Genomic DNA, 25,860 nt, shown 5'->3' on the forward strand with positions numbered 1-25,860 from the left:
TGTTCATGTGCATATAATAAATGAAAATAATTAAATATCATTCTTCATATAATTTTTAATTAACCAACAATGTGCAAAACATGCCTTAATTATTTTAAACTAGGTTTTTACAGAATTTTAGTTTTTAAATTAATATTTTCGTTGAATCTACTTGGCTGCAGTGTTTAAAAACATAAGCCTATGAAGCAATCTTAGGGCAAGATTTGTCTAGATAACTGTAATATTAATCAAGACTAAAATATGAATAAGATTTAGCTGAAGAGCGATCATCAGAGACTATGAAGATGGCGTTCTAGCTGACAGTGAGGCAGAACATGAGGTACAATATCTGTCTGTGTAATGATATTTTTTATATAACTGTTAGATTTGCTAACAGAAGAACTTGATGTCTTGTATCTCTCTTCTATCAGGGGAAGAAAGCAGAGCTGAAGTCCTACATCACTGAGCTCAGTAAAGAGTTCTCCATCTTGTCTCAGTTCACAAGCTTTGTCTCCATTGAAGAGAGGCTATGATTGCTGCTAATGTAGAGATTTGAGTGTTTAGGTCACTGACGCTAAACAGAATGAAACAATAAACATCCAGTTCCAGAATTAATGGCAGATCTGTTGTGAGTAGCTAGCTGTTATCCTCAGAAATACAACATTTGCAGCTCGGGTAGTGATTGACTGACTGACGCTGGCTCTTAATCACTAATATATTTATCTTAATACGAATATATTTAAATCTGTAAAAACAGTGTGTGCTAGCTAGGTAGGCATGCCATTATAATAAATAGTTCACACATAAATAAACTGTTTAATATTGATAATAAAGAATATGTAATGAATTAATTTCTGTGAATCGTCTTAAACTGAGTGACAATAAAAATAGCAGCTAATGCCCTCATGTGTTCTTTGCAGGAGCAGAATGAGCTCGACACTGGATTCACAGATATTCCTGAAAGCATATCAGAGGAGGACGAGGATATTTTGCTATATATGGGCCGGACTGAGGAGAAGCTCAAGATTGCGCTTATTATTGGTGCTGAAGATGATGAAGTGTCGTAACAACAAAATGGTTTATTACAGCTGTTATGATGTAATGTAGTGATAAAAGTTGACATCGTTCAGTATTCAGCTCTTCAGTCGTCACAACAATGATTTATTTATTTTTTCAGATGGAATCAGAGGGGTGCCGCAGTAGCTCCTCCACATCTGAAGAACTCCTGGGTTCTGCTCGTTTAGCAGCTGATGATGATGATGATGATTCAGAGGATGATTATGGATCTATGAATGATTTTGACAGGCTTCTCCCTCCAGCTGCCGCCCAGGTGAACGCCTCAGTGCCTCGTCTCCTTGACCTTCCCTGTAACACTGGAATCCCTTCAGATTACAGCCTTGATTTCCAGACAGACATGACTCCCGTAGGTGCCTCAGTGGATGCTCTTCGTCCTCATCTCATTCGTGGTCTCCGTCACGAGTTAATGGAGCCCTCTCCAAGCGTCTCAGTCCTCCGGCCACCCAGCTTTCCTGACACAGAGTTCACCACCCAGTGTTGTGCCTCAGCTCCTCCTGTCTGTGCAGATCCTCCTCATCCTCCTCGTATGTGTTGTGTTTGGATATAGGATGGATTCTGGGAGTGCACTGACAGGCTGAGCAGCTTCCTCAACCTGGATGTAGACTTTTTTGCCAATGTCTTCTTTAAGGAGAAAGGCATCCGTTCCTTTGGTAAGAAGATATTTTACATCCCTGTTGCTGGTCTGGACCATATTGCAGCTTGTTCTCAGCAAGAACCTCCCACTTAGACAGAACGAGGGCGTCTAACTGACAAATGCGACCAATCACAGTTTGTACCTTGTGAACACAACTGTTTCCAGACGGACTGAGAAAACACCTGTGTGCCTTTACTGTGTAACACCAACCAATCATAAAGAAGTGGACAATCCAGGGGTCAGAAAGTAAAAGTCCTGTCATGTGTTTATTCCACCCATGAACTCAGCAGCTGATTTCACCAGAGGAGGAACCAAGTCAATCCTTTCAAATCACAAACGAGTCTCGAGTCATTATCCCAAGTCCTCAAAGAGTTAAAGTTAATGAGATAATTAAGTGACTAATTAAATGATGATTGTGCATTAGTGATGAACACCTGCTGTTATTGAGAATTACAGAGGATCAGATGTTGATGTTTTATTGGTTAAAATGATGCCACCATCATGGAGATCAGTGTTTGCTTTAGTTGGGCTCTTGACCCTTTTAGTAAATCAAAGTAATTTAATTCTCAGCAAATGCAATATTATTTCACAGCAAATATTTGTGCGTTGTTGAATTAAGAGCTTAATGTAGCAGATTAGCTTATGTTTTCGGCTTTTAAATCATTTAAATGAACATCACGAAGGAGTTTTGTTTTATTGAGTGATATTCAACTATTACTGAACTGTGGGGGAAAAAGGTCCAATTAAACAAATGCCACTGTAGCGATTACATATTATGGGAAAGAATTGCAGCAGCTCAGGCTTTCAGACATGCACACTTATCATACGATCCTCAACGATGGTTACAATAAATATTCATACTGCAGTGCATGATGGGAGTTTTTACTATGGTCTTACCCAGCATGCATTGCAGCATGACGAATTTTGTCGGTTGTCACCATTGTTGAGATTCATATGCTGGTTTGTGATGTCTGTGTGTGTCTAAATAGCAGAAGAGTTCAAGTGTTTATATGCATTACATACAGTAGATTTAAAATGAATGTATCATAACTATTAGAGCAACACGTTCCTCACATGCTGTAGTTTCACAGGGTTGCTTCTTCACAGCCTAAAAATGCAAATGAAAAAAAAAAAACCACAATCAGTCCAGCTGTAAAAGCATACTTGCTCATTGTACAGCACTGATCTCTCTGCTTTATAACAGCACATGCACTGTTTCAGAGAGAAATCTAACACAGAAGTCAAGGGTCAAGAGCCCAACTAAAGCAAACACTGATCTCCATGATGGTGGCATCATTTTAACCAATAAAACATCAACATCTGGTCCTCTGTGATTCTCAATAACAGCAAGTGTTCATCACTAATGCACAATCATCATTTAATTAGTCTCTTAATTATCATTAACTTTAACTCTTTGAGGACTTGGGATTTGACTCGAGACTCGTTTGTGACTTGAAAGGAATGACTTGGTTCCTCCTCTGGTGAAATCAGCTGCAGAGTTCATGGGTGGAATAAACACATGACAGGACTTTTACTTTCTGACCCCTGGATTGTCCGCCTCTGCAATCATAGCAGAGCTTGCTAGACTGTGGAAGTCCTTTTCAGTTTAAAGTGCAATATGCATCAGACTGTCTCTTAATATCATTTAAAATATAACTGAATCTTCTTTAGATTACTTCTTTGAGTCAGAATCAGTTAATCAGTCACATGTTTTGTGTGTCAGGTGCAGTGATGGGAATAACGGCGTTATAAATAAACGGCGTTACTAACGGCGTTATTTTTTTCAGTAACGAGTAATCAAACAAATTACTGTTTCCCCCGTTACAACGCCGTTACCGTTACTGACAATAAAATGTGGCGTTACTATATTATATTATTAGAATTTAATTTTTCAGTTCATCTGAATGGATGCGCAGTGTAGCTGTATTTGACGTACCGTAAACTCCGCCGCCGTCGCTTTCTCTCACAGACACGCACGCAAAGAAAGATACAGAGTGAGAGAGTGTGAAGAGGCGCACTACCCAGTCAACACGTGAGATCACGCGATGATCACAGTGACATCACACCATTCTCATACGGTGATCCTCACAGTGTGAGTAATATATGAGCTCATTGTGAATTCAAAATGTTGAGCAAGTTGAGAGGAGGCAGTTCAAATATCAGTCGCTGGGGGACATTCTACTTCCTGTTTCTCAACACTATCACAGAGATATCACAGTGCTCTCACATGATGAGCTCACGAGTGCACGCCCAGCTAACAGATTTCTGTTATAAGAACTTTCTCCAAACATACAGCTGACTTCCAGACACAGCCTTCGATGAAATTAACTTAAATAAACAAATCCACAGCTTCACTCATTATTCACTCATGATGTTTTATTGTTTTGTTTGATGTTACCATCATAGTGATTAGTGTTTGCTTTAGTTGGGCTCTTGACCCTTTACTTTATAACATTATAATTTTTGGGCTGCTGTAACTGTGTTTGTAAAGCACATTTGTTATGGCAAGGAAACCCAAAAAGAGACTGCAACCAGGTGATATTGGTTTGTTATTGATGATAACAACACAGTCATCACCTAGATTCCATATGCAGTCTTGGGAAGTTGTGGCCTAATGGTTAGAGAGTCAGGCTCATAATCCAAAGGTTGGGTTTGAGTCTTGGGCAGGCAAGGATTGTAGGGGAGAGAATGTACAGCTCTCTTCACCCTCAATACCATGACTGAGGTGCCCTTGAGCAAGGTACAGAACCCCCAACTGCTTCCCGGGCGCTGCAACATAAATGGTTGCCCACTGCTCTGGGTGTGTGCACTTTGGATGGGTTAATTGCAGAGCACAAATTCTGAGTCACGTCACTTTCATAATCATTTATGGAGAATTATAAAAGCATAACAAACATTATTAACTACTCTGATTCTTGATGTTTCTCTTTGTATTTAAATGACAGTGTATGAATCTCAACAATGGTGACAATCAAAAGCTTCATGCTGCAATGCATGCTGGGTACCTAGTCTCTGTGCAGTGAGTGCACTTTGACCTCACATTAGTATGAGCACACAGTGAGGGCGCTGTGAGGTTACACTTTTAGCTCACTGTTACCTCACATTGTGACCTCATCATGAGTATCCCGTGAGATCATGGTGACATCACTGTGAGATCAAATTGTTGACTGGGTAAGCACCCATATTCACTATTCTTGACTACGCCACTCCGATTTTATTTGGGTGGGAGATCCCAAACCATGTAAAGGGTTTTCCCCACACGGCTATTCAAGTAAATGAATATCCTTAAGGCAAAATTACTATAAACTCAGTTTCAATTTTATTCAACAAGTCAGCAAGTAATTGCACTTCAAAACTGGCTCAATTTGCTCATGCAAGATGGAAATGCAAATAACTCGGAGGATCATATATCACTCTCAAAGAAAATGAATTAAAGTAACACCAAAAAAATATGATTAATACAATAGATAAAAAAAAAAAAACTTCACTTTTCACAACACCTCAAAACATGAAATACCAGACCACAGCACACATGTGAGTGATAGTGAATATACTTCCTCCCGATCTATAGTTACAATGAGTAGAGCTGCCAGTAATGGCCTAACTGGCATGTAGAAGAAACAGACCAGACAATAAACAATAATCATGGGCCACAACACAAATGAAAGGAAACAAAATAAACAGCTCACAAAACCAAACATATAAATTCAAGGCAAGGAAAACAGTGATCAATTGGAGCTGGACCAAAGCAACTCTAAAAAAGAAAACATCAAACAACAAAATTTATTTACACAAATACAAAAAGAAAGAAAACATTACCATTTCAATTAGAAACCACTATCCATAATTTATTACAGTCAACTGAATTAAAATGCTAGGTATCCTAGCCTCACCATAAAAAATTACATAAAATACCTTTGAAACTTCAGCTGATCACACACACCATTAAGGGCCTACAATCATCACCATATACTTCCTAAAGAAGAGAGGACTTTTAACACTTGTATAAAAGGGTGTCAGTTTAATGTGTACAAAAGGTATACTATTCATCATTTTACACAACAAACAGCCTACCGTAAATCATCAACAATCACGTGCAGTATGCTGTACTACTCGTTCAGCGTCTACCACTCATCCAGCATGAGAATCTAAGACATCTACGATCAGCTAAGAACAATCACAATCAAGGAAATTACTTCTCTACAAAAGAAAAGTACTACAAATAATTTCATACAATACAACGTTTCACTTTAACATTCAACCACTCGTTAACACTCACGTGAAATATGCAGTGTCGGTCATTCGATCTCTACCAGTCATTCAATTCAGAATAATCAGCATGAAAACGTCTAAAGCACACATTTAAGTCAACAGATTGTTCCTCCAGCGACGAGCAACCATCAGCACGCCAAACAATTGAAACGCCGCTCGTCTCCTGATCGGAATTGCGTATTTAAATGGAATCCTGCCTACTACTTGTAGGTACAACAGCGCCTCCTAGTGGCTTGGCTACAAGAGTCTTACATAACATGCAGAATTGACGCGCTACATGTAAACGATATTCTTTCTTGTATTTTCCTGTCAAAATAACGGAGTTCCTTTGGAATTCTTCAGCTTTTAAGAACTGCCAGGTTCTCTGGTAGTGGGCGGAACTAATGTGCAAACCACAATCTCATTGGCTGGCACTCACCTATTATCGTCACCTGACCAAACCCGGAAAACAGATCTCATTGCTTCTGCTTGTCGGAGAACGTATTAATAGCAGTATTAAATAATGCTGATATCAATGGACTTTTAAGGTAATCAGTTAAATTAGCTAGCTGTTTTTATTGTTGATGTTTTATTCGACTTTTATATATAAATGTTATTGAAAAGAATAAAAAAATAAATAAAACTTTTATATATCAATCCATGTGATGGACATTGCTTATGATTATCTTTAGTGTCTACTTTGAAGGCATCTTGAGTAAAACAGCTTCATATTTAACGGGGAATTTGCAAAACATGTGAACCAGAAGCAACAAGACCTGGTTAGCAGAATACGGAAGTCTGAGTCAATTCGAGGGAACAGACAACGTGATTAATATTCATGAACCCAGCAGCTCATTAATGCTTAGTCCGTTTTATATTGATGACAAATATGCATTCATCTTTGGTTAATCTAATTTCTAAAGTTCTATCATCATATAATATTATATTATAATGCTTCACTGACTGATGCTAAGTGTCAGTAGATAAATAGTGTAGTAGATAAATTAAATAGTACATAATTTTTTTTTTAGAAAAAAATTTGAACATTAATTTGAATATCTTATTAAATAAAAAATATTGTTGTTTTTTTTAATGACTCGTGATGCTTATACGGATTTATAAATGGTTACTGGTAAGAGGAAATGTAAAGTTTGATCAGAAAATAAGTCAGTGATTGATTATTTTTTTTCTAGCTGAGCTTTGCAACCTCAGTTAATAAATGTTTAATCAGTAGTTGATATAATCATGGATCTACTTGTTCATGCCCAAACACAAATGCACTTCATATTTCCACCGAACGAACGCACACATAATGAAAGTGTTCTGACTTTGACAACTAATCAATTTTAAAAACTAATACCACAACATTTAACCAAAACAACTGCTGTGCAAACAGAATCTTTATGTTCCCACCTGCATTTAAACATGGTTCAAATTCTGTGGCTCACACACTTGTAAATTGTTAGGTATAAAACACAATCTAATCAAGTTCAGACCAGTGTCAGAAGACTTAATACGACTCTCTGGAGGTAAAGAAACAATGCAAGTGTAGCAGGTGTGCATTTACAATTAGTATTTATAATGCAAAATGACTGAGTAATTACTGATATTTGGCAGCACTTGTTCAACAAAGGTGAAGAACAAACAGTATGTGTGAGAAGATGCCAGAATTAGGAAGGTTTATTCACAATGTTAGGAGAGTCACCTCCTTAACCCTTTGCACATCATGGGTCTAAAGTGACCTGACTGAGTTTATTTTTTCTATATATTTGCAAGAAATTAATTTCATCATTCAGAATTCCAGGAATTTCTCAGTTAACTTGTTTTTGATCATCACAAATTCTTATTTTTATTTTTTCCTTCTTACTTTTTTAATAAAAATCATTTTTGTATCACTACCCCTCTAATGCACAACATGGGTCTAAAATGACCCATATTCATTTCCTATGTTATTATTTCAGTTATGAATGAGAGTTTCTTTGCTGAATCTCTGAAAGAAATGTTTTTCTATCATTTATTATTCCAGATAGTCTTAAAATATGTTGTTTTTGACTTCCACAAATAATTTTGTTTATTTTTCATTCCTTACTTTATATACAAACACAGATTTTGTATTTCTACATCAATTTTACACAAATGACCCATATAGAAACCTTTGATATGTTCCATTTTTTTGTAAGTAGAAACATATTTACTACAGAAAACTTTTCACCTGCCCCACATTTCACTACTCAGCATTGCTGCTTTTGTATAATTGATGCATTTAGTCTTATTTTATAATTTATTACCACAGAAAACATTTGACATGTTGTGAAAGATAACTGGATATAATATTTGAATGTTAGGCTTCATAGAAATTGTTACCAAAACCTCCTCAGCTGTTATAAACTCACTGTAAACCACAGCTTCACGGGGCTTATTGCTTTTATAAAACGGTTATTCCATATACGTAGCAAGGTTTCAAAAAATAAAACAAAGCAAATAAAGTGTAATGATATTAATAAATACAGTATTCTTCCGGCAAACAATGTAGTTCCTCAGAAACGGTTGTGGTTCTAACAAAGTGGTTGCCGAGCAACACACAGACGTAAACAAAGGTGTGTGTTTGTAGAGTAATGTACAGTGACTTCGAACGCGGCTCAACCAATCAGAATCAAGGACTGGAACTATCCGTTTTATAAGTTTGATTTAACCACAGATCATAAATCGCTGGAAGCTCTCTATGGCCTGCGGTCTAAACCATGCGTTCGCATCGAGAGGTGGGTGCGAAGACTACAACCGTACGACTTTCATGTTGTCCACATTCACACGAGCAAAACATAGCAGACCTGCTTTCACGTCTACATGGGGTTTTCGATTGCAAAAACACAGGTTATTTGTATCACAAAAAGGAGGAACAATAATAAAGTTAGTATAAAATGATATGGCCAAGAACTGGAGCAAGTAAAGGTTATGAGATTTTTAGGAATGTGGATGGATGATAAATTGATATTTAGCATTCAGATTCAAAAGTTAATAGACAATTTCATCCATACCTCCTTGGTTATTCACAAAGACAGAAATAGAGCTATTTTTACACAAAGATAAGAAGGAATCAAACCTGCCAATAAAAACAGCTGTACAACAATATGTTAGTCAAGTATACAACTACATGATTCAGATATTCACGGATGGTTCAAAATATCCAAAATCTGGAAGAACAGCTGCAGCCTTTTTTATTCATAAATACAATATCAGCATCTCCAAAAGAACAACAGATCGTATTCAAGTGTTTACACCAGAACTGATATCAGTCTCCACAGCACTTCACTGTACAGAAGGAAGGCAGAATGAATGGTGTGTGATATTTGTACAGATTCACAGTCAGCTCTGGAAAGTTTAGAAAGTGTATCCTCAGCAACACAAGATATAGTAAATTAAATTTTACAAGTAGATTTCAGAATGAAACAATTAGGAAGAAAGGTTTGTTTTCTGTGGGTCCCGGCACATGCTGGAGTGAAAGAGAATGAAGTCATTGATAAACTGGCAAAGGAGGCATCAAAGCATCATGCTATTGATATTAGAGTAAAGTTGATTAAAGTGGAAGTCAAGGGGATAAATCGATCTGAAGGGAAAAAGCAGTGGCAGATGAAATGGGAAAATGAAACAAAGGGAAGGCATTTGCACAATATACAAGGAAAGGTGAGAATAATTAATAAAAATATATGATATTGACAAGATTGTGCATCAGACATTCAACATTAAATCACAATCTGCATTACATATAGGGAAATATGAAACAGGTAATTGTGAAATATGTGGACATTCGGAAACAGTGAATCATGTATCATTAGAGAGCACAGTGTATAACAGAGAGTGAATGAAATGAATCCGGTCATTAGAAGATGGTGGTATCACTTAAAGAATTATTAGGTGATGGAATAAATTATAGAATTCAAAGTGAAGTATTTCTTTTTTTTAAAGGGTAACTAAAGCCCTGGTCAGAGCCTAACTCCACCCACTGGCAATATTTGAAAAATGCTGGAAAAGTGGGCAGAGCCCAGCAGAGACAGAGGGGACGAACCGAGCTCGTGCAGGGGCGTGGTTAGTAAGTGCTATCATACGTCACAGGGGTATGCAACATCCAATAGGAAATTTCAACTGCAGTAGCCACCGTTCAACCTGAAGAGGGCAGCACTCAGACGTTTTACACCATATTATGATCAAAATAAATATTAAATTGATTAGTATTATTATTAATTTGAAGTGCTTGTGAAGTGGGGAATAATACAAATTGAACATACACAAAACTACACATATAAATATTTGAAGAGTTTGGTTCCAAAACGCTATAAATCCACTATTTGTGACTCTGGACCACACAACCAGTCATAAGGGTCAATTTTTCGAAAATGAGATTTATACAAAATCTGTAAACTGAATAAATAATCTTTCCATTGATGTATGGTTTGTTAGGATCGGACAATATTTGGCTGAGATACAACTATTTGAAAATCTGGAATCTGAGGCTGCAAAAAAATCTAAATATTGAGAAGATCACCTTTAAAGTTGTCCAAATTAAGTTCTTAGCAATGCATATTACTAATCAAAAATTAAGTTTTGATATATTTATAGTAGGACATTTACAAAATATCTTCATGGAACATGATCTTTACTTAATTTCCTAATGATTTTTGGCATAAAAGAAAAATCAATAATTTTGATTCATACAATGTATTTTTGGTTATTGCTACAAATATACCCCAGCGATTTAAGACTGGTTTTGTGGTCCAGGGTCACATTTTGTAGAATTAAAACACTTTATAACCAAATGTCAAAACATTTACTCGAATCAATGCACAGCACTAATAAAGACACAGTCTTACAGATCATTAACTCAAAAAAGTTGTTTTAGGGTTTAGTTGCCCTTTAAATGACACAGGACTAGTGAACAGAATTTAAGGAAATGTTTTATTTTTCTTAAGAAAAGAAGGGGGTTGTTTTGTTTTGTTTGTGAATCATCTTTCACCACTCCGATCCAGTAGGTGGCGGTGATGCAGCTTACAGTTGTTTTGCTGACCGCCAGGTAAACAGCAGAAGAAGAGAAGACTTCAGGTGGGAGACTCACTTATGTTGATAACGAAAGCAAACTCGACAGAAAAAAGGAATAAAAACTGTCATAAACGTCACATTAAGGTATATTTATTATCAGCTTTTGTTATAAATTCATATTATTGTAGATTTTTCACGTCGCTGTCGAGTTAAATCTGATCTTTAAACTTTAAAAGTGTAAAATAATCACAAATAAGACATTACAAATCAATATTTTATTTTGTCACCGACAAAAATGGTCAAAAAGTATGTTGCTAACAAATGAAGCATTATACTTACTTGCATGTTGATTTATTCAGTCCAATAAAAAAGGTGAAGTCCCTTGAAGCAAGTGTGTAGGTTGTGTAACCCTGCTGAAAAAAAAACAATAGAACCCTGCCCAAAACACAATAGAAAATGTAATGGGTTTAATGGTTATAATGGGAATTGTATTTTTTTTAATGGAAACTATAATGGTGTCTGCTGGTATGTGATGGATTCTATTGGTGGGATGTTAAATATTATTGGAAAAATGCCCAAAACACACTACAAAAAGGAATTTTGTAATGGTTTTACTGGAAAAAGCTAATGGTTCATAATGGTATTTTAATGGAAACCATTGGAATTTCTGTGAAGTTTATGGCCAGGTAAACAGACCTATTTACAAAATATACCACCCAACAACATTGACTTGGGTAAAGTTGGTTTTATATTCACACATTCACACATTTCCGCGTTCAATAACTTTCTAATTATATGTGCAATACAGTTATGTTTTGCAAATTATAATCAGCGACATCATTGTCAACCTACTAAATTTTTTCACAATCGATCAAAATGGGCAAGTATTGTTTTAATGTTATATTTACTTGCGAATGTCCGCTGAATGTCCAATGTAGTGTTCTTAACAAAGTAATTGAATGCAGAAGTCCGAATGTGCGAATATAAAACCAACTTTACCCAAGTCTGGAAGCGTGTGTCACGCGCAGCTGAACCGCGGCTGGTACTGCATGCAATACAGACGAGTATCGCCATTTCTGTTATATTTTCCAGCGTTCTCCTCCGAACACTATGGAAGGATTTTCTGGACTATTTTCAAAAGCAATTGCAAATTGTATTTTCAATTGCGTTTTCCACATGTGGGCGCATAAATTGTGACATAATCCAAATGCAATTGCAAATCTCGCAAACGCACAGTGACTACCACATTTCAAATGAAAAAGCAAAGTCCATTTGCAACTGTATTTCCCGTGTCTTAAGAGTTATGAGCCTGTCATATTTAAACAGCAATATTAATTACAACATTTGGTTTTTCACTTTCTCCGTGTCACGCATGTAACGCCAAAACTCAAATGAAATCGCAATTCCTTTTGCATTTGAATTTCCGATGTCTACACTGAAAGCTGTCAATCATTGTGAGGGGGCAAGACTATACTAGGGGGCGTGTTTATATTGGGAAGTGACGTCACTCACAGACCACCGTGCTGAACGCTTTGATTAATTGAGGTAATGGGTGAGCAGCAAGCATTCAGCAATGAAACATCAGCTCTGAAAATACTTCTCATCAGATGTCATGATCAGTTAGTTGATGTGTGTCAGTGACGTCACGTTACACACATCAAGCTCTGAACAGATGGATGCTTTTCTCCTGCTGCTGAAGTCAAATATGTTCAGTAAGACACAAGAGCATCAGTGAGCTCAGATACTGACGATGCTCATGAAGATCACTCTTCAGATCTTCTTCACTACAGTCAGTAAACCAGCACTTTATGATTCAGAAGAAAAGGATCCTGCTGCAGCTCCACATTCTCTTCAATCTCATCGTGTGTGTAGCGTTAAGATTTACTGCAATAATCATCACAATATTATGTGTCATTTGTGCTCTTATGTCTCCATATGCAGGTGTGAAGTCAGTTTGTCATCATGGAGAACAGAGAGAGACCTTCATCTCCTGATCACAGCTGTGTGTCTCTGAAGAGTGACGCATCCATGGGTCCTCCTCCTGACCTCAGTGATGATCCAGTGACCTCTGACCCCAGGTGAGATATAATCCAGTGTTAAGATCAACAAGTGCTGCTTCAACATGTTCAATCAGAGAAACACACACTGAGCAACAGCAGCAGATTCAGACACACACTGATCCACAAACCAGAACAAGAGTGTGTTTACACTGTTAGTGAACCACACACTGACTCACAATTACAGCTGCTGATGACCATCAGTTCAGAACCGACTCATCTCAGGATTATTACAGTGATTCATCGGATGAAAGTTATTAATTACTGAAGTTTATATGTTTTAAAATTAAAATTAATTCACTTTAATCATTATTTTACAAAATGTTATTCCTCATTTTGTGCAAAAAAGGTTAAAATATAAGCATTACATTCTAAAAAAAAAAAAAAACACTGATTGCTTACCATTAAAAGCAGAAGATTAATGACCAAATTAAAAATAATAAACAAAAATAAAAGCACAACATATTAACTTGTACAAGGTTTGAGAGACACATTCACTCATTCAACTATACAGGTGCTGGTCATATAATTAGAATATCAACAAAAAGTTGATGTATTTCACTAATTCCATTCAAAAAGTGAAACTTGTATATTATATTCATTCATTACACACAGACTGATATATTTCAAATGTTTATTTCTTTTAATTTTGATGATTATAACTGACAACTAAGGAAAATCCCAAATTCAGTATCTCAGAAAATTAGAATATTGTGAAAAGGTTCAATATTGAAGACACCTGGTGCCACACTCTAATCAGCTAATTAACTCAAAACACCTGCAAAGGCCTTTAAATGGTCTCTCAGTCTAGTTCTGAAGGCTACACAATCATGGGAAAGACTGCTGACTTGACAGTTGTCCAAAAGATGACCATTGACACGTTGCACAAGGAGGGCAAGACACAAAAGGCCATTGCAAAAGAGGCTGGCTGTTTACAGAGCTCTGTGTCCAAGCACATTAATAGAGAGGCGAAGGGAAGATGTGGTAGAAAAAAGTGTACAAGCAATAGGGATAACTACACCCTGGAGAGGATTGTGAAACAAAACCCATTCAAAAATGTGGGGGAGATTCACAAAGAGTGGACTGCAGCTGGAGTCAGTGCTTCAAGAACCACTACGCACAGACGTATGCAAGACATGGGTTTCAGCTGTCGCATTCCTTGTGTCAAGCCACTCTTGAACAACAGACAGCGTTAGAAGTGTCTCGCCTGGGCTAAAGACAAAAAGGACTGGACTGCTGCTGAGTGGTCCAAAGTTATGTTCTCTGATGAAAGTAAATTTACCATTTCCTTTGGAAATCAGGGTCCCAGAGTCTGGAGGAAGAGTGGAGAGGCACAGAATCCATGTTGCTTGAGGTCCAGTGTAAAGTTTCCACAGTCAGTGATGATTTGGGCTGCCATGTCATCTGCTGGTGTTGGTCCACTGTGTTTTCTGAGGTCCAAGGTCAACGCAGCCGTATACCAGGAAGTTTTAGAGCACTTCATGCTTCCTGCTGCTGACCAGCTTTATGGAGATGCAGATTTCATTTTCCAACAGGACTTGGCACCTGCATGCAGTGCCAAAGCAACCAGTATCTGGTTTAAGGACCATGGTATCCCTGTTCTTAATTGGCCAGCAAACTCGCCTGACCTTAACCCCATAGAAAATCTATGGGGTATTGTCAAGAGGAAGATGCGATATGCCAGACCCAACAATGCAGAAGAGCTGAAGGCCACTATCAGAGCAACCTGGGCTCTCATAACACCTGAGCAGTGCCACAGACTGATCGACTCCATGCCACGCCGCATTGCTGCAGTAATTCAGGCAAAAGGAGCCCCAATTAAGTATTGAGTGCTGTACATGCTCATACTTTTCAGTTGGCCAAGATTTCTAAAAATCCTTTCTTTGTATTGGTCTTAAGTAATATTCTAATTTTCTGAGATACTGAATTTGGGATTTTCAAGTCAGCAGTCTTTCCCATGATTGTGTAGCCTTCAGAACTAGACTGAGAGACCATTTAAAGGCCTTTGCAGGTGTTTTGAGTTAATTAGCTGATTAGAGTGTGGCACCAGGTGTCTTCAATATTGAACCTTTTCACAATATTCTAATTTTCTGAGATACTGAATTTGGGATTTTCCTTAGTTGTCAGTTATAATCATCAAAATTAAAAGAAATAAACATTTAAAATATATCAGTCTGTGTGTAATGAATGAATAAAATATACAAGTTTCACTTTTTGAATGGAATTAGTGAAATAAATCAACTTTTTGATGATATTCTAATTATATGACCAGCACCTGTATTCTGCTGCTCCAACAGTTACGGTTACTGCTCAAATAAAAACACCATTACACACTCTACACCTACATTTAATTTCTAATGAAATATTCTCATGAATTTATTAAGTATAAATATTTGATCAGAATGTATATTTCAGAGTTATTGCTGCTGTTCTGCTGTGCGTCATGTGTTTGACCTGCATGTGTTCAGCAGCGCTCCTTCACTGACGTCTCTGGAGTTTAATGGAGATTTCTTCTCAGGTTATGCAGAATAGAAATACTTTCTAACATTCACAGAGAAGAATTTAACCGTATGTAAGCTCTGCGCTGAGGAGAACACGTCTCTAAAGCATTAAACAGCAGACGCGTCTGTCAAAGCACAACAGAACAAACCGCAGTAAACGCTTGTACTTTCGTCTGAAGAGCTGAATATAAAGCGCTCTGATGTTTCAGACGACTTGCTCCTGCATCTTTCACACAGCAGCTGTTTTCATCAGTTTATCCAGAGAAATGTGTTATTCACTGATATAAAGTGATGAGACGGACGGATGCTTTCTGAGCACAGCGTTCAGACGAGACTAATCCATAATCACACTCACTGACGAGTATTATTATTATTATTGATTTGATCAGTTATTGTTGCAGCTCTGCTTATAATAAATGAAACAGCAGACAGAACTAAAGGAAGAATGATTTCTGTGTTTATCAGGATCTTCAGGACAAGGAAGAGATCTTCATCACCAGATCACAGCCGTGTGTCTCTGAAGAGTGATGCATCCATCAATCATCCTCCTGACCTCAGTGATGAAGCAGTGACCTCTGACCCCAGGTGAGGATAAACGTGTAGTGATGATTGAACTGATTTATGGGAGTCAAAAACACACTCAATACACACAAACAGAACTCGACACGATGAGCATATGTGCTCCTGCATTTACATATATTATATTATTATGCAATTCATATTACTTCACAGATAAACTTAAATTATACTGAAAATTCAAGACTGACATCTCTATCGATTTAGATTTTAATTTATACATTCTTTATTTTCAGATATGTGTAATCTGTTCTTCTTGTGATATTTCAGCAGAGCAGATGGAGAGCGAAGCATCTCTGGAGGAGCCTCTGTCTTCTGTCTGAACAACACGAGCGTTACAGCGTCTCTGAATAAACATGATCAACCAGTGAATGATGAACTACAGAGAGTCAAAGACCAGCTCAAAACCAGCATGAAGAACAAGTATGAGAGATTATTTGAGGGACTGAAGCTCCAGGAGAATGAAAGCCTCCTGAACAGGATCTACACACAGCTCTACATCATAGAGGGAGAGAGTGAAGGAGTGAATGAAGAACATGAGGTTTTACAGATGGAGAAAACAGCCAGAACACAACACTCACAAGACACTCCAATCTACTGCAATGACATCTTTAAAGCCTCAGCTGAACCAGGATGTGAGGAGAAAGACCAGATCAAGACTGTTCTTACTAAAGGCATCGCTGGAATCGGAAAAACCGTCTCTGTGCAGAAGTTCATTCTGGACTGGGCCGAGGGAAAAGCCAATCAGGACGTAGATTTCATGTTTGTGCTTCCATTTCGAGAACTAAACTTGATCCGAGATCATCAGTACAGTCTTCACAGACTTCTGCTGGACTTTCATCCTGAACTTCAAGATCTGGACTCAAAGATTTATGAGGAGTGTAAAGTTGTGTTCATCTTTGATGGTCTGGATGAAAGCAGAATCACACTGATGTTTTCAGACGCTCAGAAAGTTTGTGATGTGACTGAGACTTCATCAGTGGGTGTGTTGATGTCAAAGCTCATGAAAGGAGAGCTGCTTCCCTCTGCCCTCATCTGGATCACCTCCAGACCAGCAGCAGCCAATCAGATCCCCTCCGAATACATCAACCGTCTGACAGAAATTCAGGGATTCACTGAGCCTCAGAAGGAGGAATATTTCAGGAAGAGAATCAGTGACCAGCAGCAAGCCAGCAGAATCATCTCACACATCAGAAGAGCAAGAAGCCTCCACATCATGTGCCACATCCCCGTCTTCTGCTGGATCTCATCCACTGTGCTTCAGAAGCTCCTGGAAGAAGATCTGAGTGCAGAAATCCCTCAAACTCTGACTGAAATGTACATCCACTTCCTGCTGATTCAGATCAACATGAGGAACCAGAAGTATGAAGAGAGAGATCCAGAGAAACTCCTGCAGTCCAACAGAGAAGTGATTGTGAAACTTGCTGAAGTGGCTTTCAAACAGCTGATGAAGGGCAATGTGATGTTCTATGAGGAGGACCTGATTGAGAGCGGCATAGACATCACTGACGCCTCAGTGTATTCTGGGATTTGCACTGAGATCTTTAAGGAGGAATCTGTGATTCATCAGAGGAAAGTCTACAGCTTCATTCATCTGAGCGTTCAGGAGTTTCTCGCTGCTTTCTATGTGTTTTACTGCTATTTAACAAGAAACATGGAGCCACTGCATGAATTCAAATTTTACAGGTTTAGAGTCTCTCTTTGTAACATACTAACATCAGCAGTAGATAAAGCCCTTGAGAGTAAGAATGGACGTCTGGATCTGTTCCTGCGGTTCCTGCTGGGCGTCTCACTGGAGTCCAATCAGAGACTCTTACAGGATCTACTGACACACACAGAGAACAGCTCAGAGACCATCAGAGAAACCACACTGTACATTAAAATGAAGATCAAAAATGATGATGTTGATGATTATTTTATACATCCTCCTCTCTCAGCTGGTCAATCCATCAATCTGTTCCTCTGTCTGCTGGAAGTGAAAGATCAGACTCTGTCCAGAGAGATTCAGGAGTTTGTGAAATCAGACAAACACTCAGAGAAACTCTCTCCTGCTCACTGCTCAACAATCTCCTACATGCTTCAGATGTCAGAGGAGCCGCTGGATGAGTTTGAGCTCAAGAAATACAACACATCAGATGAGGGGAGAAGAAGACTGATACCAGCTGTGATCAACTGCAGAAAAGCTCTGTGAGTGTTTCATCATTAACTAAACTATCATATTTAATAACGAATCTGACACCTTTATAATAAATGTTCCTGAATTAGAGATTTGCCATAATAAGAAGCCATTTCAAAAATAAGAAAATACATAACATCAGTTGTTCAAAGGTGAATCTAAGAGTAAAGATGTATACCTGACTTCAAGAAGATACATAGTATGGAGAATAAGAAATACCCTCCACACTACGGGCTGATCTGGCTACAGAATCACAATGACTGATTTGCAACTTTCCCTTAAATACTCCCAGAACAAAAGGACCGTAAACATTTATTCTCGGCCCCAAAACAGATTACATCTCTGTATGGAGAACGAGAAGTCTCAGTAGGAGCTGTTCTCGTGCCCCAAATGGTCACACCTGTAGAGCAATGTTTATCAGATTTTGAAAGGAGACCGCCCACATCAGAAGTACAGAGTTAACTCAGGTTTTCAATATTGCTCATAATATAAGTGACTACTGTGAAATTGAGACCATTTTACCAAATTGCACAGAGACCTTTAAAATGATACCAAACATGAAGGGGAAAAACAACGGGTTCACAAGTTATATGATATGTATTTATCTATTTTTACTGAACTTTGAGTGAAGCCTTTTGGGGGGAAAGAGAGAGAGGTAGAGAGGGCAGGGGGAGAATGGGGTCGTAAATGATCAAGGAGATAAGGGAGAAGGCGATTAGTCACCAGAAGAGACGGACGGCAGCGCGTAAGTGTTTTAATACTTATTCTTAGCTCTGTTGTTTAAATTAATTACTTGCTGCTAGGAAAGAATAGTTCGTTTCCTACCTATTTCTATTCTGCTTTTTCGTTGTGGTTTATATTTTTGATTGCACTTACTGGTCATTATAATAACTGCCCTTTAGCTGAAACTCCTTTCCTGCACTTAAGTGCGAAGTGTTAGTTTCGATTTGAGCCATTGCCCTGCGATTGGCTGCTGGTTGTGCTAATTAAAAGCGACCACAGCGACTGTAAAAACTATTTAAACTGTTCGGGCACTGTTAGACCCCGGGAGAAGGCGATTAGTCACCAGAAGAGACGGACGGCAGCGCGTAAGTGTTTTAATACTTATTCTTAGCTCTGTTGTTTAAATTAATTACTTGCTGCTAGGAAAGAATAGTTCGTTTCCTACCTATTTCTATTCTGCTTTTTCGTTGTGGTTTATATTTTTGATTGCACTTACTGGTCATTATAATAACTGCCCTTTAGCTGAAACTCCTTTCCTGCACTTAAGTGCAAAGTGTTAGTTTCGATTTGAGCCATTGCCCTGCGATTGGCTGGTGGTTGTGCTAATTAAAAGCGACCACAGCTTATTTTTCACTCTAGACTGTGTATTTGTTTGACGTTCAGCCATCGTGTTCAGCCTCCTCGTGTGAAGACCGAGGAGTGTAAAGACCTGCGACTTTTTCCTGTGCGACTTGAACCGAGCAACGACACCGAGCTACACACTTAAGTATCTTTTTTCCTTCCTCACACTCTGCTCTCCTATCCTCTTTCCTTCTACCTCTATCATGTGTCTCCAAAACATTCCGGTTCTCTCTCAGCCACGCTCTAACATCACTCGCAGACGGCAACGTAATACTGCTAACCTACGCCCTATCTCTACATCTTCCACTACACCTCTGGCTTTCTCGGTGGGTCTCTGGAATTGTCAGTCAGCCGTCAACAAAGCTGACTTCATTTCTGCCTTTTCTTTAAAATCCACTCTCAGCATCTTGGGCTTGACTGAGACCTGGATTCGTCCAGAAGACTCAGCAACCCCAGCTGCTCTCTCTACTAATTTCTCTTTCTCTCATAATTCGCGTCAAGTTGGTGGGTGGGGTACTGGCCTGCTCGTTTCACACAATTGGAAATACTCAACCCACTCTACCCTTTGCAATTACAACTCATTTGAATGTCATGCCATTACTGTATCAGCTCCGATAAAACTCCAGATTATGGTAATCTACCGTCCCCTGGACAAATTCTAGCCACCTTCCTAGAGGAGCTGGACGGGTTGTTGTCCTCTTTGTGGAGGATGGCACTCCACTCTTAGTCTTTGGTGATTTCAACATTCACCTAGACAAGCCTTATGCTACAGACTTCCACTCACTCCTAGCTTCATTTGATCTCAATCGCCTTACCACTACTAGCACGCATAAATCAGGCAACCAACTTGATTTAATTTACACGCAATTGTACTGCAGATAACATTCTGGTACAACCGCTACATATCTCGGACCATTTCTTCATTACATTTACACTACATTTTGCTACCCGTGTGCCGCCAAACCCCTACCGGTTACTTTTAGACGAAACCTCGCTCCCTTTCTCCTTCCCATCTTTCCTCTGTAGTATCCTCCTCTCTTCCCTCACCTACCCATTTCTCATCTCTGGATGTAAACGCAGCTACTGAAACTTTATGCTCTACCTTAACTTCTTGTCTAGACGACATTTGTCCTCTCTCCTCTAGGTCAGCACGGACTGCCCCTTCTAACCCCTGGTTATCTGATGTTCTTCGTGAACATCGGACTAAACTCAGAGCGGCAGAGAAAATGGCACAAATCAAACAACCCGTCGGACCTGAGTAGGTATAAGTCTCTGCTCTCATCTTTCTCTGCTGATGTCCACACTGCCAAATCCTCACATTTCCACAACAAGATCAACAGCGCTCCAGACATGCGTAATCTGTTCAGAACATTTCATTCTCTCCTCTGTCCCCCTCCACCACCTCCCACCACTTCTATTACAGCTGATGACTTTGCCACTTTTTTTACAGACAAAACTAGATCGATCAGTGATCAGTTCTCACCTCCACGCACACAGGACCCCCAACCAACCACATCCACTGCTAAACCTCCCATCTTCTCCTTCTGTCCCCTGACGGAGGCTGAAGTATCCAAACTTCTCCTCTCCAACCATCCTACAACATGTCCTCTTGACCCAATCCCTCACACCTTCTGCAAGCAATCTCTCCCACGCTCTTACCGACACTCACACACATCATCAACACATCCCTCCTCACAGGCATCTTCCCCACTGCGTTCAAGCAGGCTCGGGTAACCCCACTGCTCAAAAAACCTACATTAAACACTTCTCTTATAGAAAACTATAGACCTGTCTCTCTCCTTCCATTCATAGCGAAAACACTTGAACGTGTTGTCTTCAACCAGGTCTCATTGTTTCTTTCACAGAACAACAAACTGGACGCTAAACAGTCAGGTTTCAGGAGTGGCCATTCAACTGAGACTGCACTTCTCTCGGTCACTGAAGCCCTGCGACTTGCAAAAGCCCATTCAAATCATCAGTCCTCATTCTGCTGGATCTATCTGCCGCGTTTGACACTGTCAATCATCAGATACTCCTCTCCACTCTCTCATCACTGGGCATCGCTGGAATTCCACTTTGCTGGTTTGAATCCTATCTCACTGGTAGGTCTTTCAGGGTGGCCTGGGGAGGGGAGGTATCCAAAGCACATACACTGGTCACTGGGGTTCCTCAGGGATCGGTTCTTGGACCCCTCCTCTTCTCCACATACACTACATCACTGGGTCCCATCATACAGGCACATGGATTCTCCTACCACTGCTATGCTGATGACACACAGCTCTATCTCTCTTTTCAACCAGATGATCCAACGGTAGCTGCAAGGATCTCAGGTTGCCTGGCGGACATCTCGGCATGGATGAAAGAACATCACCTCCAGCTCAACCTGGCAAAGACTGAGCTTCTTGTCTTTCCTGCCGCTCCAACTCTACAGCATGACATCACGATCCAGTTAGGTTCATCAACAATTACCCCATCAACTTCGGTCAGAAATCTTGGTGTAATCTTTGATGACCAGCTGACCTTCAAAGACCACATTGCAAAGACTGCTCGATCTTGCAGGTTTGCACTACACAACATCAGAAAGATCAGGCCCTTTCTGACAGAGCATGCTGCACAACTTCTTGTCCAGGCCCTTGTCATTTCTAGGCTGGACTACTGCAATGCTCTTCTGGCTGGACTTCCATCAAACACAGTCAAACCTCTACAAATGATTCAGAATGTGGCGGCACAACTGGCCTTCAAGGAACCAAAAAGAGCCCATGTTACACCTCTCTTTATCTCATTGCATTGGCTACCAATCGCAGCTCGCATTAAGTTCAAGACACTGATGCTTGCTCATAGAACAACCACAGGCTCAGCACCCGCCTACATGCACTCACTATTAAGAATCTACATCCCCTCCAGAAATCTGAGATCTGCTAGTGAGCGACGCCTCGTGGTACCATCACAAAGAGGCTCAAAATCACTCTCCAGAACATTCTCGTTCACCATTCCTGGCTGGTGGAATGATCTTCCCACCCATATTCGGAGTACTGGATCCCTGTCAATCTTCAAGCAACAGCTGAAAACTCATCTCTTTCGACACTACTTGACTTCAACCTACACATAATAATAAAAAAAAAAAAAAAACTCTTTCTCCTTATTTATTCCTTCCCTTGCTAGCTTGTACTTATTTAAACAATGCCTGAGACTTGGTGTTACAAGTCTCACTTCCTTTGTCGGATTGCCTCTTCAAGATGAATCGCTTCATGTGTTCCCCAAATTGTAAGTCGCTTTGGATAAAAGCGTCTGCAAAATGACTAAATGTAAATGTAAATGTAAGTTTGGTCAGGGTGGTGTTGTTTGTACTCTTTGGAGATCTCTTTTCCAGATTAGTTTTATGGCTTTATTGCATGGCTTCTGTGAGTTCATGAGTTTTGGCTTCCCTACAATCCGATCGAGTGTTTACATGCACTCTCAATCGCATTAGAAAAGGAATAAACCACCCCCTTCAATCCGATCGGAATTTCATTCTGATCGAGCTCAGTCGGATCGATTAAGTGTTTATATGAAGGCTTTTCAGTCCGATTGAGCCGTCAATCTGATTACAAACTGATTATTTGGTTGTATGTAAACAGCCAGTGTGACATAGTTTTGCACGTATGTGTCATATGTGTCAGGCACAAATAGACGCGGAAGTGAACATAATTCGGTGTTCTGCAACTCGTGCATCTGCGTGGCTCTCTCCGTGTCTACACCGGACGTGAACGGCGGAGAGCGATGTGACAAAATACAATAAAACCCATTATAATCAGTGATGCTGTCTACACTGGATGCGCCGTGACACGACGTGACAAATCCTGACAGTAAACTGATGCCTCGTTCTATTTATGACGTACTTACACAAAGTTCAAATGATTTGCAGCGGTCTCTTTGTCACTCTTTGAAGACTGCCGTTGCTAAGCAACCGTGACCTGCACACTTCTCGACGACGCGGAAGTTTCAACGAAGGATAAATGTATTTCCAGCACTGAAAATCACTTGCAGTAACTCTGCTAATAAATGTATTTAAAATGTGTCTCTCTGTACAGCTGTCGCATCCGGTGTCTGTGTGTGAGCAAAGAAAACAATCAGTTTAAATATAACGATCGGTAGCCTATACTGAACATCGCACATCACGATATCGATGCTGAAACGATATATCGTGCAGCCCTACACAGTAATAATGCAGGCAGTCAAATACAGTAGTGAGCCATAACAGTTAAGAAGAAACATATTATGACCGGTAGTACTGGTTGAACAGATAGGATTTGAGTTTTGTGTGAATTCTGCAGAACAGCTTGATTTATGTTACACCATAATTGTTCTTCTTTTAGAAAGAGCAGTGGTTCTCAAACTTTTTACAGCGACGTACCCCTCTCTTCCACTTAGACCGCAGTCACACCTTTTCTATTAAAGGACAATATTTGCCCCCTTAAAGGTGCATTGTTTTTTTTAGTTTTTTTTTAACCTTTATAGAGGCAAAGATTTTCTCAATGAGCCAGGCGCCTCGTCATTCATTCATTCATTCAGTAATGAAGCTGCTGTAGTTATGCCGCAGATTCCTTCACTAATGAAACACTGCTGTATGTTGCTTGGAGAAATACACCAGATGATACGGATTTCTTTGGAACTATTATTATTTTGTTGCAAAATAGAACAAACATATCAATATGCTGTTTAAAATGTAGGCTACATTTAAAATGTTCACTTAATATCACCTTTTTTTGTTGAACTGTTCTAAAAAGTAATGTCATATTTATCATCATTTGGATATTCAGGGAAGTGTGCATTCTTGCTCGTATCTTAAACATGAAAACAATAACTCGCACAGAGTGTGTCTGTATAAGAGAGTTTAAAATTGATCTCAAGGTACAGTCCGTGACAATATTTGCTCTTCATGATGTTAAGTGAAGATCTACTTTAAAGATACATTGAACAGCAGCACGGTTTGCTAAAGCAGCATATTCAGCAGACATCCTATCATACGCTCGCTGCTTGTGTGGATGCAGTCAGTTTTGACCACAAAACATGAGGTAAGCTGATTGGTTGCTGATATGTATTTGACCATTTACGGCACTCCCCTTTTCCTGTTTTTACATCAGAAGTGGCCACAGATTCACAGACACAGATTTCCACAGATGATATTTTTGTCCCTCCATTGCTACGGTTATCACTATATCAGTCATTGTAATATCGAGAGTGAATCCTGCAGATGTAATTACTGAAACTCTGCAGTGTGTATGTGACTGTTGCTCCTCTTAGCAGCATGAAAAACAAGAGTTTTATACAGATTCTGGATAGATTATGTTAAGCCTGGAAAGCGCACGAAGAGTGCTCCCTTTATAATCACTAAAATCACTCTCTAACTCACTTCAGTTCATCACAATCTCACAAACTTCTGTAATAATCAGTGAAGCTTTACACTGCACAATCAATCTCTTATTTACATCACGTGTTGATTATAATGAGAGAACTACTGAGTTTAAACATGAGGACGTTTCATTAATCCTTTCCTTTTATTTCCATTGTTTTAGCTAAATTGTGGCCAAGCTTTATTTATTAATTTTTTAATTAAATAATGGAAACTTTTGTTATTACTTAGTACTTGTAGCGACAGCCTATAGCCGCTGAGAGGCTAAGCAGAAGAAAACAAATCCATGACGCGTTCCTATCCGTTTCATTCTTTTTGTAGATTCATTAACATGCCGTGACAAACAACTGCATGATTAAAAACAACTTAGAACGGCCCAGAATGGTCAACAGAAAGTGAGCGTTCCCCTACTCACCCCCTCTCTACACACGCATTTCAAACAGGAAACACAATCAGGTAAATATCCACCTGCACCCATGTGACCAAACACCCGGCAATACAAAATAAAAGACAAACATTTTCTGCACTTACATTCCAGCCCCTGATTATTACATACACGTTTCATAAATCATTGTTGTACATCATTCTTCTCTTTTTTTTTTTTTTTTTTTACAAAGTATTTAGGAAATGTGAAAATGTGCATGCTTGTGTGTACGCAGGTGCAAATGTTCGAAAGTTCAAATGTTCATATTTCATCCTTGTAGCTGAGTAAAGTTATGTCCAAGTTAACCGATCATCAGTATGCAATCAAGTCTAAGTCAAAGTCAAAGGGTCAAAAGTCGAAAATAGGTCAGTTGAGAGCTCTCAAAAGTCACTGTCATAATTAGTCTGTAAATTCCTCA

General features: G+C 39.1%; 1 protein-coding gene across 2 annotated transcripts in view; it reads left to right on the top strand.

Annotated features, from left to right (window-relative positions):
• Positions 1-11,024: 11,024 nt before the first annotated feature.
• LOC131524228 (NACHT, LRR and PYD domains-containing protein 3-like) overlaps positions 11,025-25,860 on the top strand; it is a 57,725-nt gene continuing 42,889 nt past the window's right edge. Inside the window, exons 1-4 of one of the 2 annotated variants that reach the window (XM_058751174.1) lie at positions 11,025-11,116; positions 12,914-13,050; positions 15,996-16,115; positions 16,377-18,293. In XM_058751174.1, coding sequence (XP_058607157.1) covers positions 12,935-13,050; positions 15,996-16,115; positions 16,377-18,293 — 2,153 coding nt within the window. In that variant the 5' untranslated portion in view covers positions 11,025-11,116; positions 12,914-12,934. Of the gene's footprint in view, positions 11,117-12,803; positions 13,051-15,995; positions 16,116-16,376; positions 18,294-25,860 lie in introns of those variants that run through there. The other variant, XM_058751262.1, reaches the window with a different exon arrangement.

Source organism: Onychostoma macrolepis, chromosome 01, assembly GCF_012432095.1.
Source record: "Onychostoma macrolepis isolate SWU-2019 chromosome 01, ASM1243209v1, whole genome shotgun sequence".
NCBI lineage: Eukaryota > Metazoa > Chordata > Actinopteri > Cypriniformes > Cyprinidae > Onychostoma > Onychostoma macrolepis.